Below are 17388 nucleotides of genomic sequence, written 5' to 3' on the forward strand. Positions count from 1 at the left end.
TTTGTTGAGTTATAACATAACTTTGTCAGTTATGCAGCCCGCCATGCTTTTTCATACCCTTCTTTCCTGATGAGGAGTGGATAGTTTTATAACTTTTTTTCAGTTTGTTTATAACTGTTAGCCCCTCTCAGTCACGAAAAGTACCTCATTCTGGTTATTAAAACATGGCTATTTATTTATTTATTTAAACATGGCTTTTTAATTTCAAACTGTGTTTCTCTCCCCTTACCCCACAGGGTTATGGAAGGGGAAGGTAGGGTTGGGAGACGGCAACTGTCTGCTCTTTCACAAGTACCCCCTCTTGGGAGCCCAGACACACTTTGCTGTATCTGGTGGTTATAGCCTGGTAGCAGCACTTTTTAGGGTTTTTTGTTTTTTGGTTTGTTGTTGTGTGTTTTTGGTTTTTTTTTTTTTGTTTTTTGTTTTTTTTTTGTAGCTATTAGGAGCTATATACCCCCTCAGCTATAATCATAACTAAGTATGTTAAAATGAAAGCACAAGCAGTGGACCAAATTCTGCCAAATAAACCAAGTGTACAAACATTGATTAGGAAGATGTACACACATACACACGAGTAGTCTCCTGCCCTATTCTTACGGCTCAGAGAAAAACCACATTGTCCCCAGACAATCTTAGTAGATCTTATTTATCAAACAGTAGTAGAACCTGTAGCACCTCCCAAACCTTCCACCCATCTTCACCACCAAAAATTATATTGTTTTAATGACTTAAATGGTGTTACTTTGAATATATAGGATAATTTAAAGATATTGAGATGTGCTTTCAAAATTTCATGTAATAAAATCCAAATAATAAAGACACTTTCCCTACCTATGATATTTGCTTTCCTATACCCTCCACACATCCCTTATGCCCCTCAAAAAGAAGGAAAATTCATTCTCTGAGTTTAGACTGCAAATATGGTTGCTCTCCTAAGCTCATTTCCTGTGACTGTCACCTGCTTTCTGGTTTCCTAGGACTCCCCATGTTCTCTGGAAAGAAATCTGGGGCTTCTGTTACCCTGCCCTACCAAGTATTCCCATGACTGGGCCGGTATCTGGGGCCAAATGATGGGGAGGTGAGAAAGATTAGTAAAGCGATGGGGGCTTACCTCACCCTCATGGGGCCACAGCTCCTCCAACCTATGAGGAAGGGTCCTTCCCTCAGAGACTTGGCTTCTGTGGACTACTCCTGCCTTCATTTCTGCTGCCACCACAAGACTGCTTGTGGCCTCGGGTGTGGATAAACAGAGCGAATGCAAGGAAACAAAACTGAGGGGCTTGACCTACTCTCTCTGATACTAGGAGTTCCCTTACCCATTCTTTCTTGAGACAGAACTAAAGGGCTTCTTCCAGGAGTCTCTCTTTCAGCTCTTTTTACCAATTTCCAGGTTTGAGGCTGTCCTGAATTCAAGCCAGGGGAATACCATAGACGAAAATATGGCAGACTCACCATTGGTTTGGTGGTACTTCAAATTCTGGTCTTCCCCACTCTGCCTGCTAATGTTTACTGTTTGGAGCCCTCAAATGCCGCTTTGTGCCCTCTCTCCAGGTCTTGGAGCTGCATCTACTGGGAGAGTCAGGGTGGGGCGTGTCTACTCCATCTTACCTGAAGCCAAAACCAAAAATAACTTTTTCTGAGAAGCTGAACTGAGTCTATCAACAGAGAGTTAATATATTATAATATAGCCATTCCATGGAATATTAGGCAACTATGATAAGGAATGAGACTGATCGAGAATATATGTGGAAATGTATTGTCAAAGCAAGCCACAGAACATTTAGGGAGAAGCATATTTACAGTTGCTTATATGTGCATAAAGTACTTCTAGGAATATCTAAGAATTTGGTAATCATGGCTATTTCTGAAAAGAACGGCTGGAAGGGGGAGCCTGGGAAGACAGGGAGGCTGACTGTTAACGTTTGTGCATTTTTATCGATTACGGTAGATCAGGCTGCCATACAGACACCTCAGGTAAGCCTGACCTGATGACATGTTAAGAAACAAACCACAGGAGGAGGTAACGGGGGGGTGCAGCAGGCTTTCATTTTATGGAAATAGGTTACCCTCTGAGCACTGACTGAGGCCTTTCTCCAGACTAAATGCCATACTGGGCAGTAGTCCTTAGCTTCTCTTAACCTTCCCAGCTGCTGGTTTCAGGGCATAGCTCCAGGAGGAACCCGGGAGGCTCCAGGAGGAACCCGGGAGGCTCCAGGTAGCTTCTGCCTCACATGCGTATTCTCTAATTCTTTGAATTTGTCAGTTCCATCGTGAACTGAAGAAAAATTTAGTTGAGGGTTAATTTTTAAATCCTGACTACCCTTTGTAATCCAGCTCAGCCCACTTAATGTATAATAATATAATTTATAATATAAATATGTGAAAATATTTACCTTTTATATATTAAATTAATTTTAATATATTTTAAATGTTTAAAATAACTATATTAGTGGGGCATGTGGGTGGCTCAGTTGGTTAAGCACCTGCCTTTGGCTCAGGTCGTGGTTGTAGGACTCCCTCTCCCTCTGCCCCTCCCCCCAAGTTCCCAGCGCCCACCCCCTACTGATACTCTCTCTCACTATGTCTCTCTCTCAAATAAAGAAATAAAATCTTTGAAATAAAATCTTTTTAAAAATAAAATAACTATAACAGTAATTTATAATACTTAGATGTATATTTGTATGTATTTTTTAAATGTATCATCTTTAGGTATATGCCACTACCCGATCCCTTTCAAGTCATCTTCGGCATGTATTTTTATTCCCAGACTAATTCACCTAAATAAAATTGACCGCCATGCTCCAAATGAAATGCTCTATGGACGAATGGGCTACGTCTATGCTCTTCTCTTTGTGAATAAGAACTTTGGAGTGGAAAAGATTCCTCAAAGCCATATTCAGCAGGTACCACATTTTTGTGCTTTTTGGAGTCTTGTTAGGATCCCAGTTGTTATCTATGTGAACTTTGGTTTTGTTTCTCCAGTTAGCATACCCCAGGTAGAAGGAAAGTGTCAGTTGGCTTCTGAAGGTCAGGTGGGATCAGAGAGCTGACAGTGTCACGCTGAGTGCTTTTGGAAACACTTAGAGATTTCTAAGAGTGGGAAGTCCAGCCCACTCTGTTGGAGTGTCGAGGCCCTTCAGAAGATGAGGGCCAGATTTCACCTCCCAGGTGCAGGCGTCTCCTTTCGTGCCTGAAGGAATTCAAGCTTTCCTGGTCAAGTGAATTCTTGTAAGCTCCAGTAAAGAGAGTTAAGGATTGCCATCTCTCCCTCTTTTAGGCAGAATGCAGTCCCCCCTGCTTTCTGAGCACAGAACTAAACTGCCCGCCCATGGCCATAAGACTGGGTCTGATTCACCATGTTCTCCATACCTCTCTTAGCGAAAAGTTCCTTATCTCCGCCGGGAAGATTTTTATTCTGATTCTCTGATTCTCTCATTATTTCAATCTGTTTTCTCCCTGTAGATTTGTGAAGCAGTTTTAACCTCTGGAGAAAACCTAGCCCAAAAGAGAAACTTCACAGCAAAGACTCCACTGATGTATGAATGGTACCAAGAATATTACGTGGGGGCTGCTCACGGCCTGGCAGGAATTTATTATTTGCTGATGCAGGTAAGAGGTGAAGCTGGTGAAACTCAAAAATGTGCTTGCTCATTGCCCTGGCCAGGGTGAGAAGACCGGGGCTCCCCTCCGTTTTGTCATTCTGTCGACCGCTGCATCACTCTCCCTGTAATCACCTGGCCTTGACAAACAAGGACAGTGTTTGCCACAGTGCATTTTAAAGTGTATAAACATAAAAAGCATTGTGCTGTGGGATGGCGTTTGATTTGTAGGTGACCGTACTTGCATGCCTAGTGCCACTTTGTAGACTGAAGGGTTTTGACCTATACTTCTATATGAAGTGCCTTCTGCTCTGCTCTTCTCTTTCAGCAAAAGCCTTGAATTAATATTATTGCATATTATTAGATACAACCCACTGAAACAAATTCCAAAAGTAAGAACAAAATCAATAGAAAACAAATGCATATGTTGCCTAAGGCTCACTTCGAGAGCAAAGCCATAGAGCCTTTTCAATGGATTTTGTATAACTTACCTGAAAAATACCTGAATGCGCTATATGCCCAGCAGTTCTTTGGACCTAATACTATTGGGGAAACATCAGCCAAAGTCAAACAGACTAAGGACAAATAGGATTTACTGTAGCAAGCATAACCTGGAAGGGGAGGTCAGAAGAAGACTTCTCCTGAGAGCATCATTTCCGGGGGCTTATTTAGCTCTCTTTAAAGAGAAATTGGCACTGTGAATAAGAATTCATAGCAAAAGAAAATTGATTTTTAATGGCAGCAAAGGTGCCCCCCTCACCTTCCCAAAGTACAATGCAGCATAAAGAAAAGTGTTTCATTAATATGTTCAACATGAGTGCTCGGATATACATACTATTAGCTGGTTGAGTAGCTGGCTGCAATAATGCAGAATCAATGTCAGACCTTGTGTCTCCCTACAACTAAACAATGACAACGAAGCTGAAAAACTCAAGGTTATTATTGCTTTTGAATGCAAAGTCACACTTTGAGTGTTAGTGGCAGTAAGAGACCAACTTTCATATTTGTTCTGCACTTCTCAATTAAGAGCTTTATAATGAGGGGTTTTGACAATTCAGACTTAGACTCTTTTATTTTTCTGGTATAAACCTCCACTGGCTCTGTATTTCCAGAAGTAAATATATATTAAGTTTTCAGGAAAGGAGAGTTCATGTATTCTGAAGTTTCAAGGTGAGTTAGAATCATATATGTCAGTGACTGGACAGCCTCATGACCTTTCTTTGAAGCAGATCATTAGGAGTCATCTTACTTCAATCTGCTTCCTTTTGGTGGCAGTGAAAAACCTAGAAATCTGTGTTCTGAGTTTTCCATTGGCAGATTATTATCTAATTGAAATGATTTAACTTTTAATACTAAAAGTCCATTCCAGTACGTACTTATGTATCAACATAAGACAAAATATTATTTGTAGTCATTTTGGATAATTCCTGCAAATTTGAGGAAAATCTACTCATTCTATTGTAGCATTTTATTTTTAAGATTTTATTTATTTATATGACAGAGAGAAAGAACACAAGCAGGGGGAGGGGCAGATAAAGGGAGAGCGAGAAGCAGGCTCCCCACTGAGCAAGGAGCCCAACTCGGGGCTTGATACCAGGACCCTGGGATCATGACCTGAGCCAAAGGCAGACACTTAACTAACTGAGCCACCCAGGTGCCCCTACTACTGTGGCATTTTAAACTGAGCTTGAACAGTATTCTTCTGATAAAGCAAAATCCATATATGCCCCTAAAGAACTTAGTGCAGATTCAGTACCTGTGCTTTTTTTTACACAACTGCCTATCCCCTTACCCACATGCCCACCCTCGCCTGATGAGGAGAGGACAGTCACTTCTTATTTGAAAAAGTGAGCAGTGCATTTAATTAATGTATGCATCTAATTCAGTGCATGACTTAAAATAGGACCAAAAAGAGAAACTAAAAAATAATATCAAAAATGGAGGCTTGGGGCATCTGGGTGGCTCAGTTGGTTGAATGTCTGGCTCTTGCTTTCCACTCAGGTCATGATCTCAGGGTCGTGAGATTGAGACCTAAGTCAGGTTCTGTGCTCAGTGGGGAGTCTGCTTTAGATTCTCTCTTTCCCTCTCCTGCTGCCCTCCCCCCATGTGCTCTCTCTCTCTCACTCTCTAAAATAAATAAATACATCTTAAAAAAAAGAGAGAGAGAGAAGGCCAAATCGTTAAAAAAAAAAAAAAAGAGGCTCATATGCCTTATGTTAGTGCATCCTACAAGTTTGTACATCATTGTATCATAATAATCCTACATAAATACTAGTCCCAAATCCTCTGCAGAAAGACTTAATCTAGAGTCACACAGCAGTTTAGGATCTAGATTCTAGGTCTCCTGACTTGTTAGCTTCCTCTTCTATTGGAAACATCTACTGCTTCTCTAAATGCAATAATGAAAATTCCACTTATGTTGTCTAATGCATCTTCTTTGTGGCTTTTAAGATATGGGGGTATCTTGCTGGCTCAGTTGGTTAAACATCTGACTCTTGATCTCAGCTCAGGTTTTGATCATGAGTTCAAGCCCTGCATTGGGCTCCATGCTAGGTGTGAAACCTACTGAAAATAAAAATTAAAAAAAATAAAGTATGCTTAAGGTATTAAAACCTTAGGAAACATCTCTTATGCTCATGCATTGACTTAGGAAAATATTTATATGTATGTATACACAATAAATATTGAAAAATAGTATGTACATAAAGTCCCAAGAGGTAACTGGTAGCCTAATTTTAGGTGGTTCTAATAGGTAAAAAAAATTGGAATGGAATCCAAAACCTCTTAATAACTTCTAGTTCTTTCTGGTCATATTTTCTTTCTAGTTTAAAACTAATCCCAGGGGCACCTGGGTGGCTCAGTTGGTTAGCATCCAATTCCTGATTTCAGCTCAGGTCATGATCTCAGGGTTGTGAGTCAAGCCCCACTTTGGGCTCCGCACTGGGTGTGGAGTTTGCTTAGGATTTTTTCTGTCCCTCTCCTTCTGCCCTTCCTACTCCCTCTCTGTCTCCCTCACTAAGCACACAGACACACACACACACACTTAGCCACTTATCCCTGAGATTTAGGAAGACCTGTTTGCTTTAGCAGAACTAATAATTCCCTTTCTTATTTTTAGCCCAGTCTTCAAGTGAGCCATGTGAAGTTACATAATTTGGTCAAGCCCAGTGTAGATTATGTCTGCCAGCTGAAATTTCCTTCCGGCAATTATCCTCCTTGTGTGGATGACAATCGAGATCTTCTAGTCCATTGGTGTCACGGTTCACCTGGAGTGATCTACATGCTCATTCAGGCCTATAAGGTACTGTGAATTTTCTCATTTTCAAAATAAATTGGAAACTGTAAGATAAAATTCTATAACTTCTTATTGTTTCATGCATAATCTTTAAAGGAGCAATGGATAAATAACTTGTTGGACCTATAATCACTTTGCTAAATGAATTATAATTCCTTCTCACAGTACCCATCTATATCAGAGCAGACACTATCTCATAGATAAGGAGACTGCTTCATTGATAGAATAGCCAAGTTATAGGATCAGTGGCAGAACCAAGATAAGTATCCCAGAAGTTCAATTAAAAATAGAATCTTTCTTTGGTGCCTGGTTGGTTCATTTGGTTAAATGTCCAACTCTGGATTTTGGCTCTGGTCATGATTTCAGGGTTATGAGACTGAGCCCTGCATTGGGCTCCACACAGGGCATGCAGCCTGCTTAACATTCTGCCCCTGGCCCTCTCTTCCTCTCTTTATGAAAAAAAAAGGGGTGCACCTGAGTGGTGCAGTCAGTTAAGTGTCTAACTTGGTTTAGGCTCAAGTTGTGATCTTGGTGTCATGAGATTGAACCCCACATTGGTCTCCGCCCTCGGCGCAGAATCTGCTTAAGTTTCTCTCTTCCTCTCCCTCTGCTCCTCCCTGCCACATGCTCCCTCTCTCAAATAAATAAATATATCTTTAAAAAAGATAGAATCTTCCTTGTGCATTGCTGTAAAATGGTACAGCTGCCACAGAAGAGACTGTGGTAGTTCCTCAAAAAATTAAACATAGAATTAATACATGATTCAGCAATTCAACTCCTAGGCATATATACCCAAAAAACTAACACAAGGATTCATATCAATACTTGTACACAAATGTTCCACAGCAGCATTATTCACAGTAGCCAAAAGGTAGAAAGAGTTCAAGTGTCCATCAGCAGATGAATGGATAGACAAAATGTGGTATTTATGCACACAATGGAATATTATTCAGCCATATGAAGGAATGAACTTCTGATCCATACTACAATATGCATGAACCTTGGAAACATTATGGTAAGTGAAATAAGCCAGATACTAAAGTACAAATACTGCATGATTCCTTTTATATGATGTGATGGTTAATATGAGGTATCTAGAATAGGCAAAGTCATACAGAAAGAAAGTAGAATAGAAGTTACCAGGGACTGGTGCTGCGGTGGGAGTGCATTATTACTTAATGGGTACACAGTATGTTTAGGGTGATGAAAAGTTTTGGCAATAGTGGTAATGATTATACAACATTGTGAAGGTAATTACTGCATTTCAATTGTATACTTCCAATGATTAGAACTGTAATTTTTACATTTTCTTTATTTTACTATAATAAAAACACAAATACTACTTCTATAAAGCATGCTATCGCAGGGCCAGAATAAAAAAAAAAAAAAAAAAAAAAAGAGCTTTATTTGAAAGAAAAAAAAAATAGAAGTAAATCAAGATATCTGTGTCCATTGATGCCACATCTACAAATTACAAATCTATGAACTATAAACAAGCATTGGCATCCCATACCCTAAATAAGCTTTTAGTGTATCAAATTTTACTTGCAGGAAGTTAGATATCATGGAAAAGCTTTTTAAACTGCCGTATTCTACTTTTAAGAACACTTAGTTTGCAATGAGATATTAGAAATGTCTACTCAGAGTACTTCCTGAATCTTTGATCAATATATAGGATGCCACAAAAGATTGTAAAGGTATATCTCTATTTTTCTGACAAAGTATAGCATTTTATAATCAAATCTGTCTTTTGTAATCAGTTTTCTAAACAGTTTCTTCTCCATTGTGCAAAGAAATCTCCTAATAGTGAAAGGCATTTTGTTAACCAGAGAAGATAGTATGTGGTCCTTTGGAAAGTAACTAATAATAATAGCAAGTCACAAGTCAGATAATGCTCCTTCTCCAGTAACGCCCACATCCGTAAGCACAGAGTGTACAGGCAAGGTCATGTGCAGTTATCTAAAAGCAAAAACAAAACTAGTAAACTTTTGTAATTTGTCCCCCACCAATGAGACACGTTTCTCTGGCTCTAAATCCTTTTACCCTTTTTCTTGCCAAGCCACCTCCATCTCACCTCCCACTCCCCTCCGCCTTTCCAATTAAGAAGGAATGTCAATAGAAGTTTCTTTTCTATCCCTTCTAGTAAGACTTTGCCTTGCCTCTACAGGCATTCAGAGGAGAACATTATCTCAATGACGCCCATCAGTGTGCTGATGTGATCTGGCGGTACGGATTGCTGAGGAAGGGGTACGGGCTGTGCCATGGCACTGCGGGGAATGCCTACGCCTTCCTGACACTGTACAACCTCACACAGGACATGAAGTACCTGTATCGGGCCTGTAAGGTAGGTGCCAGAACTGTCACAAGGAAAACACCTGCCTCCAGGAGATTGTAGAAGGGGCTCTGGTTAATCTGATTTAATTCATTTATCTTTTAAACCATGAGTCTGAAGAACAAACCCAGTTACTTAAGGAAAAAAACCTTCAAAAGCCATTCAGTTGAATTCACTTTCTTATATAAGGACCCAGTTCTACTTAACAGCATTTATGGGGGGAGAGAAGAAAGTAGTTTTCTGATAACCTCGGAGATAGTGGTTCATAGCTCATAAAATTCCTCCCTCCCATGCTTCATATGCTCTTTCAGACCACCTGTCTCTGTATCAACCCGTTTTTTCTGCCTTGAAGATAGTTTTTGACTTTTCAGAGTAATTCTTATGGATAATCTTTATCAACTTTTGGGGGCCCCTGAAGAAGTCACTACAGTAATTTAACCTTGTCTCATTTTCAGTTTGCTGAGTGGTGTTTAGATTACGGAGAACACGGTTGCAGAACACCGGACACCCCTTTCTCCCTCTTCGAAGGTATTTTCCACACGTTACTTAGTTGCTTTATAATGTCAGCATCTCCTTCTCTGCTTGGTGATTAATGTATTTGAATTTGAGCTTTATCAGCAAATTAATTTTATAGTCATTCCTTGAACTACTTCTTACATCCTAATATGAAAACTCAGTATTAAAAATCAGATTGTACATGGACTCTCTCAGACCTAAGACTAGTAGTCATAATGGTGACTGCCATCTAGAAAGTCATGCACACGCTTGGCATTTTGCAGATGCCATCATAAATCATCTCCAAAAACATACAGGCATATTCTCCTCATGTCACAGTGAGAACACTGAAGCTCAGACAGGTAAGTGGCCCGTGGTGCCATGTGAAGGAGCTGACCTGTGATAAATGGCAGGGCTGTGCCTTGAACTTCTCTGGCTCAACACTCCTTCCTGTTTTCCACCCGGATGAAGGGACTGAGTACCTTACTAGCGATCTCCTCTGGTACTGACCTGCAACATTTATAATTACAGGCAGATGCCCATTTCATTGAAGCCCTTGCCATTAGTGTCTTAATGTTGATGATACAGAATGCAGCCACTGCATAGAACGGAGTCATTTGGTGTGATAACTTCTTCCTCTTTCTTCCTTCAGGAATGGCTGGAACAATCTATTTCCTGGCTGACCTCCTAGTGCCCACAAAAGCCAGGTTCCCTGCATTTGAACTATAAAAGGAAAGCCTACCCCCTGCAACTCACTGCATGACCCTTTCTGTATATCAAACTGGACTAAGTGCTTTCATTGCTTTTCAAGGAAACATAGAGTCTTTAGCTTCTTTTGTTTGTCATTTACATTTACTTAAAAATACCCAAGGAAATCTTTTATCTTTAACCTCAGTTTCTTCCTAAAGGAAGGATGAGTGATATGTACAGTGTTTTGAGGGCATAGGTATCTATATATTTTCAGAACTTGGAGGAAATCTTACTCTTATTTAAAGCTTTATAACCATCTTTTGCTGTTCTAAAACATGTTTAAAGGAAACTAAATGTAGATAAAGATAAATATATGGTTATTGGTGGATATTACCCTTTATCTTTATAGTATTTTCCTCTACTAGGGCAGATAGTTTTATGACTTTGTTTTTCTTTAAGTGGTTGATTATGAAGGGGGACAAAAATATTAAGTATATGCTTCTGAGACAGAAGTTGCAAGATTTGCAAACTGGTTTAAGGACCTAACTATCATTTTTCAAATTCACATTGCAGTATTACTAGAGAGAAAGATACTTTCAGATTTGCTGCTGCTTGGTAGTACAGCATCCAGTCTCTAGAAATCAACATTGTTATCAAAAAGTTCTAAAATGCAATGTGATTTTGAAATTTCTGATTTGAAGGTTAATTCAAGATAAGCTAACAAAAAGCTTATTGCTTTTCTAAAATAAGCAAGTGTATTTTTGAACTATTTATTTAAATGTGTTTGTTCTTTGGTATTAGTATAAGATCAAGAAACAAATTTTCTGTATGTGAATATGCTGTGACAGGATTTGAGTCCACCCTGTCCAACTGACCTCCTAAACTTTGACTTGTGTTCTACTTCTACTTGGCAATGACTATGCTTTAGCGCTCGCTGTTTGTTACAAGCCATAAGATATTTTCCTTCCTTTCAATCTATCGGGATGTTTGTCTTTTCACTAAATAGTACAGTATGCTGCATCTCTTTAAAAAGGGTCGAGGAGTGCTATGTAGCCAATAACATGAACAAAAACACTAAGCTTTTCATAAAAATACTGTTATTTAGGAGGTATTATCCAATGAAAATGTTTAGAACAGCTTGATCCTCTTTGCGTATCCTAAGCTTAACATTCATCAATTTCTGAGCCCCTGAGGTCCTGTATTCATTTGGTAGATGAAGGACCTCTGGTGCTTCACATTCTGTATAAATTTTCCAACTCATCAGCTTTTCCTTCTCCTCCTTCCTTCGCTGCCTTTCCCAGGCTCATTTCATCTTTTCTGTATGTTTCAAGTGATTTTAGAATATTTTGCAGCTTTAAAAAAACAGGGTCGAAAAACTTTAAATGTGCCTATTTCATGGCTTTCTCCATCACAAAAGCATGCTATTTTTAACTTTGAATCAAATCTGTGGGTATATGTTGGTTCCTATGGCTAGAAGTCCTCTGTTACTTCACATTCAGCACCAAAATATCTTATATTGGAAATTGTCTGACCCTTTAAAGGCTACTAACAGAAGGAGTAAAAAAATAGCCCACTGCTTAGTTCCTAGAATTAGCTTATTCCTCATGCTATTTGGGAAAACCTTATCCCCTCTGTGGTCTGAAGTGCTGCTGGTTAGCTGTGCCTTTCTCCAGTGCTTCTGGTTAGCAAATGAGTTGCTCGTTTCTGATGAGCAATGTTGGGATTCATAGTAAAGCTAATTTGCCTTTGGCTGGGTGTCCAGCTTGAAAGAACAAAACCCATTTAGCATAGTTAGATATCTCACTATACTGTGCCTGTACTTCCAGCTACTGTAATTACTAACCAAGGGAAAGAGAGCAAAACACACTTTCTCTTAGCCAGAGGAACCTTAATCACAGTTCATCTCCAAACGCCTTGATTAATTTAACCCTGGGAAAACTTCAGGGCAGGGAGAAGAACATTTTGAATAAGATTCTTGTTAATATTTAGATTGCATTTTAACTACTGTCATCCGTTAAGGAATTCATCAGTACAAACACAAATCAAGTTTCATTTTTTTTCCCTTAGCTTTTTAGAATTTGTTTAACTGTCAGGATTTTCTCTTCATGCTGTTGTTTTATTTATGGTTAAGAAGTAAGAAAATTTGATAAGATTTTAAACTCAAGCAAAAGCTGTAAAACGAAGACCAGTATCCTAACACCGTAGTGGAAACTAAGAAACTTTTATACCAGCTTCTTCATTTTAAAAGGAAAAGGCAGCACTGTAGTTCTATTTCTATTATATCATTTTCCCTCAGATATTTCTCAGATTTCTTCTTCTTTTTTACCTTTTTTTGATTAAAAAATGCCTTCCCAAAAGTTGCTTCCCCCAAAAATCCACAGTACCTCTTCTCTCTCCATGCAAAGACTAGGGAGTAAAACCTTCAAAGCGTGTTGAGCAGTGTTCACTTATCCCACCATGTGTTTCTGTTCCTGTGGTAAGGAGAAATTACAGTGGTTAACTTTTCATCATGTAAAATATGTGAACGTTAGTTATCGCAGCCATTTCCATGTATCCCATTGGGCTTTGGCTTCCTCTGAGTTGTTGTTGGTCTTTCATCCTTAGAGTCATTGGTTTCCTTTTCATCTTTGATGTCAGTTCTGATTATTTGTCATCAAAAGCCTTCATGGTAGGAAGAGTTTTAGGTAAAAGTGGATCCAAGACCACTGTCTTCTTATTGCCACTTCCTACAGAACTAATTGAGAGACATGTCCTTGGGTTAATTTGTATCTGATCTTATGGTGCCCTGCCTTCTACTAGCTGATTCGAAATACAGAATGTGAAGAGTGAACATTTATTCATCTACTCCTTTGGCTACTAGAACTCATCTGCAGTCCTTTCTTACTCATACTGAATCCCGATTCTACTTCTGCTTCTTCTAAATAGGTCAGAGCATCCCATTTGTCTATTGCTGAGCTGTAGAACTGTTTCTCTCCTATAGGTATAAAGCAGAGTGTGTGGGATATTCAGGGAACCCACCCTAATGATATATTGCCATTCTCTGGGAAAGGTTGGGATCATAAGTATTTCTGTGTTCTGTAAAGAATTTCATATACTGGTTCTCAATAAAATTTTATTAGGACTAACATGTGTCATGTGCTTTCCGTTTGCTTTGGTTTAAACTTAAGAAATCTTTTCCTTATATGGTAAATGAGGGCTTTTTCTCTATACACACATTCCCTACAGTTTGTTCCTGACTTTTTGTTCATTGTTTTGTCAAACAAGATTTGCAGTAATGTTTGAAAATGGATTTAGAGGGAAATATTTTTAAATATGATTATTATGGAATTAGGAGTAATCTACTAGGATCCAAGCAGAGCAATGTGTTAAACCATCTCATACATACGAGAATCCACCCTGTGGTTAATAACCAAAGGCCTCATTCTAGAAATTGATTTCCCTCCTGACCAATTCTGAAAGGAACTTTGAATAGAGGAAGAGATTAAATGAGGCCTAATTAGAAAATATATATTCAGAGGTTGAAAAGGTTGAATCACCTGGCAGGACTTTGTACCATTATTTTCATGCCACAGGTGTGTAGTGTGCACAACAGAGATTTGCCAAATTCTAAAATACTCATTTTCATCCCTGAATTAGATTTTGTCCTCTGGTCCATATGATTAAAATGTCCTTCATACCCCTGCCCTAGTGTTTGAATGACTCATAATAGTAAGGATAAATGCACGGTTTATGTTTATTTCACTCCTTTGAATGAATAAATGAAAGGATAGATGGTGATAATCACATCTTGAGATGCAGGCAGTGATGCAGGAAGAGGACAGTGCCTCACAGAGGCCACTCAGTGACTCCAGAGTGGGGCATTAGGAGCATTACCCCTAACTCTCCACAAGATGACATTGTGCTGCATAAGGCCAGTCCACACTGTTCTCCCATTTACCACTCCTGGCTCATCCTCCGAATGGGAGGAGAACAATGACAAGCACACTAAATTGCACCACAATGGTAAGCTCATGAACAAACAAAACTTGAGGAACTAATTCATCTCTGTGACTTACCCACAGTAGTTTGATTTATTTTTTTCTAACTTTGCATTAGAAAAGAACTTTGCCTCCCTCCTCCTATCCTCTGAATAGAATAAGAATATTTTGTATGTCATTTCTTTTTCTCTAGATCGTTCCCACTATGGATTCAGTGTCATTAAAAATTTCATGTATTCTCTATAAGTATCACTGAAACTGAGAAAGACCTACAAGTCAGTCCCCTGATCATTTGCTTTCTTATTCCATTCCCCTCTGAAGTCACCCTTTTCCTTCTAAAGCTGAGGGTCAATTAACAAAGCAAGAGAACATTGGCTTTTTCACAATGGAGAACATACTGGCTTCACTGGTCCCATTATGTAAACTATTGAAACACTATTTTCCAGAAGTCCTGGGCTTGTGCATCCTCAGGGACTTGACAATTTCGTGAGTGATGGGAGAAAGCAAACAATAAACCAACAGGTGAAATAATGAGGATGGAGAGATGGATCTTAGCAGGACCACTGCTCATAGTCCCCCAGTTTAATTTCCCATTTCAACACCATGTTCGTTTCTGATGCACATGCAAATGACAGCCATGGTGACATTAAATCTGCAGCCAATGTTATGTCACTCTACAAACAAGTGTTAGAGAAAGCATTTGTGAGGCACTCAGTCATTATGCAGGGGAAGGCAGGACTCCTGATAAATCAGTTTATCAAGTAGTGTCACAGTTGTCTAATTTCTTTCTCTGATGGAGCTGGGACATTAAGAAAGGCATCTGTAGCCCCAAAAGTACTGATGCGGCTCTCTGTGAAAGTTGATGGTTAATATTGATCTCTCAGGATTCAGCATTTAGGGATTAACATGGGCAGCCCCTTGCTGGTATAATCCAAACGGCAGTGCTGCTGATACGTTGCCAACATGCCATTTCATTTAAACCTCCCACGAGCAATGCTTTAACACCGTTTTATCCCCCAAATTCATTAAATGGGTATGTTTACCTGCAAGGTGCCTGGCAGGGGTGTTCTGTGTGCATAGGCTAGACATCTCTACTCCGGTGACTCAGTCTGGTGAGGAAGACCAGTGATGAGATAAGCAATTACAAGGCAATGCATTTGAATATTCCTGTTCACCCCCAACTTTCTCTTCCTTGTTCCACAAATTTCAAGAATGCCTCGGTCTTCTGTGTGAACCATGTGTCTGGCTATATCTGGAGATATTGGAGTTTTTATAATCCCGCTGGGAGGAAGACACTTAAAAGCCAGTCCAGAAGCACTCAGAGTTCTTTCCTTTGAATCACCCAGATGATGGGTGAAGTGGAGGGAAATTGGAGCACATAAAGTCACTTGCCCCCAAAATTACTTTCATTCAGTTGGCTGACTTCTCAAAAACTCCCAGCACATTTATTGATGATTTAGGTTAAATCCTTTTCCTTCCAGGATCCAGTTAAAATGCAAAAGTTTTCAAAACGGTAGTTCATTAACCTACTATTAGTCATGAGTCCCTTAGTACCTAGTTTCATGACCTCTATAGCAATTAATCTGCAGAACTTCAATTATACTAATAGCACATGCTAGGCACAGCGTCTAGCTAGGATTAGGAAGATAAGATGATACCGCTCACAAGAGTATTTAAATCTGGAGATAAATATAAAGCAGTAATTGCAACATGATGAGCAATCTCACCAAGACTGGCTTTCAGTGAGTATTGGAGAGAAGACAGAAATATAGGAGAGTCAAGGAAACTTGTTTTTTAAAAAAAAAAAATCTAGGTCAGGACATTTTAACCACATATGCATGTAGATCACCTGGGGATCTTTTTAAAATGATTTCAAAATGCCCATCTGATGGGGCCTGAGGTTCTACAGTTTTAACAAGCTCTGAGACAGTATCATACTGCTTGCCGTCCACGGACCCAGACCATCCAGCGTGGAATCCTGACTCAGTAGAGAAGAAGTAAGGAAGCTCAAGAGTTGGCCGATGAGTGGAAAGAACTGATTAATGTGTGCCAAAGAGCAGAAGCACTAGTCCAAGAGCATGAAGGAACTGGACTGACTGGAGTCTGATTTCCTGTGTGACACGATTCCACATAATGTCCAGGCAATAAGGTCTGGAGGTGATTAATTTCCTGTGCTGGTTATTGTAGCAAGTGAAAGAAGCAGACTTGGACCAAATATGTGTTTATAATTTTACTGGGAAAATGGTCAAAGATGTGGTGTCTTTTCAATCCAAAGAGAGTCATAGCCTTCTGGTAATATGAGAGTCATATGGAAGACATCTATACTAAAGAATTAATTTCAATCATCTGGAATCAAGGCTTGAATGAGGAAAATGAGACTCCTCTGCCCTTTGTTGAGAATTTACAAGGATTTATAAGAATTATTAAATAATTTATATTTATAAGAATTTATAAATTTATAATTTATAATATATAATCTATATATTAGCCAGCCAACTTTCTGAAGGTGTTTGAAATTCAAAAGCAGATCTTCACATTCCTGTTTCCATGTTTTTTTTTTTTCCTGAGCGTGTTCTGAGTAGTAAATGTACACTAGAGGCATCATTTGCCTTTATTCGCCATCATCTGTCATTTGCCATGTTTCCTAAATGAGAATTTCATAAAATGATATGAGTCTATAGTGCCGCAAGGGCCATTTATCCAGGAACACTTCAAGAAGAGGGCTGATCCAGGAAGCTTGGAAACTTCATTAGAAATCAGAAATACACATTAGTTCTCAACTCCTAAACTGAAAAGCTGGTGCGAGTGAGCATGGTCATATACCCCTGTTCTTACAAACTTTCTGGGGGTTTCCTGGGCGTTCTATGCTAGGCACTGATCCAAGTTCAGATAACTCACATCACAAGTGCATTTTCTACCACTTACTACAGAAAATGTTTATGTCTTACAAGTTCTCACCTGCCCAATTAAAGTTGAGTTGCATTCAATTTTTTTTGAAAT

At 39.2% G+C, this 17388-nt stretch overlaps 1 protein-coding gene and 1 long non-coding RNA gene across 7 annotated transcripts in view; one reads left to right on the forward strand and one right to left on the reverse strand.

The window, feature by feature from the left end:
- Positions 1-13536, forward strand: part of LANCL1 (LanC like glutathione S-transferase 1) — a 37133-nt gene extending 23597 nt beyond the window's left edge. Inside the window, exons 4-9 of the mRNA XM_026002214.2 lie at positions 2768-2903; positions 3463-3609; positions 6718-6900; positions 9062-9238; positions 9682-9754; positions 10374-13536. Coding sequence (XP_025857999.1) covers positions 2768-2903; positions 3463-3609; positions 6718-6900; positions 9062-9238; positions 9682-9754; positions 10374-10450 — 793 coding nt within the window. The 3' untranslated portion in view covers positions 10451-13536. The remainder of the gene's footprint in view (positions 1-2767; positions 2904-3462; positions 3610-6717; positions 6901-9061; positions 9239-9681; positions 9755-10373) is intronic.
- The window catches only part of LOC112922593 (uncharacterized), a 168566-nt gene that overhangs the window by 20848 nt on the left and 130330 nt on the right, over positions 1-17388 (reverse strand). The window contains exon 4 of one of the 6 annotated variants that reach the window (XR_011997907.1): positions 13182-15497. The exons of 4 other annotated variants lie outside the window; for them this stretch is intronic. This is a non-coding gene — a long non-coding RNA (uncharacterized lncRNA). Of the gene's footprint in view, positions 1-13181; positions 15498-17388 lie in introns of those variants that run through there. One more of the 6 variants, XR_003235493.2, reaches the window with a different exon arrangement.

Source organism: Vulpes vulpes, chromosome 16, assembly GCF_048418805.1.
Source record: "Vulpes vulpes isolate BD-2025 chromosome 16, VulVul3, whole genome shotgun sequence".
NCBI lineage: Eukaryota > Metazoa > Chordata > Mammalia > Carnivora > Canidae > Vulpes > Vulpes vulpes.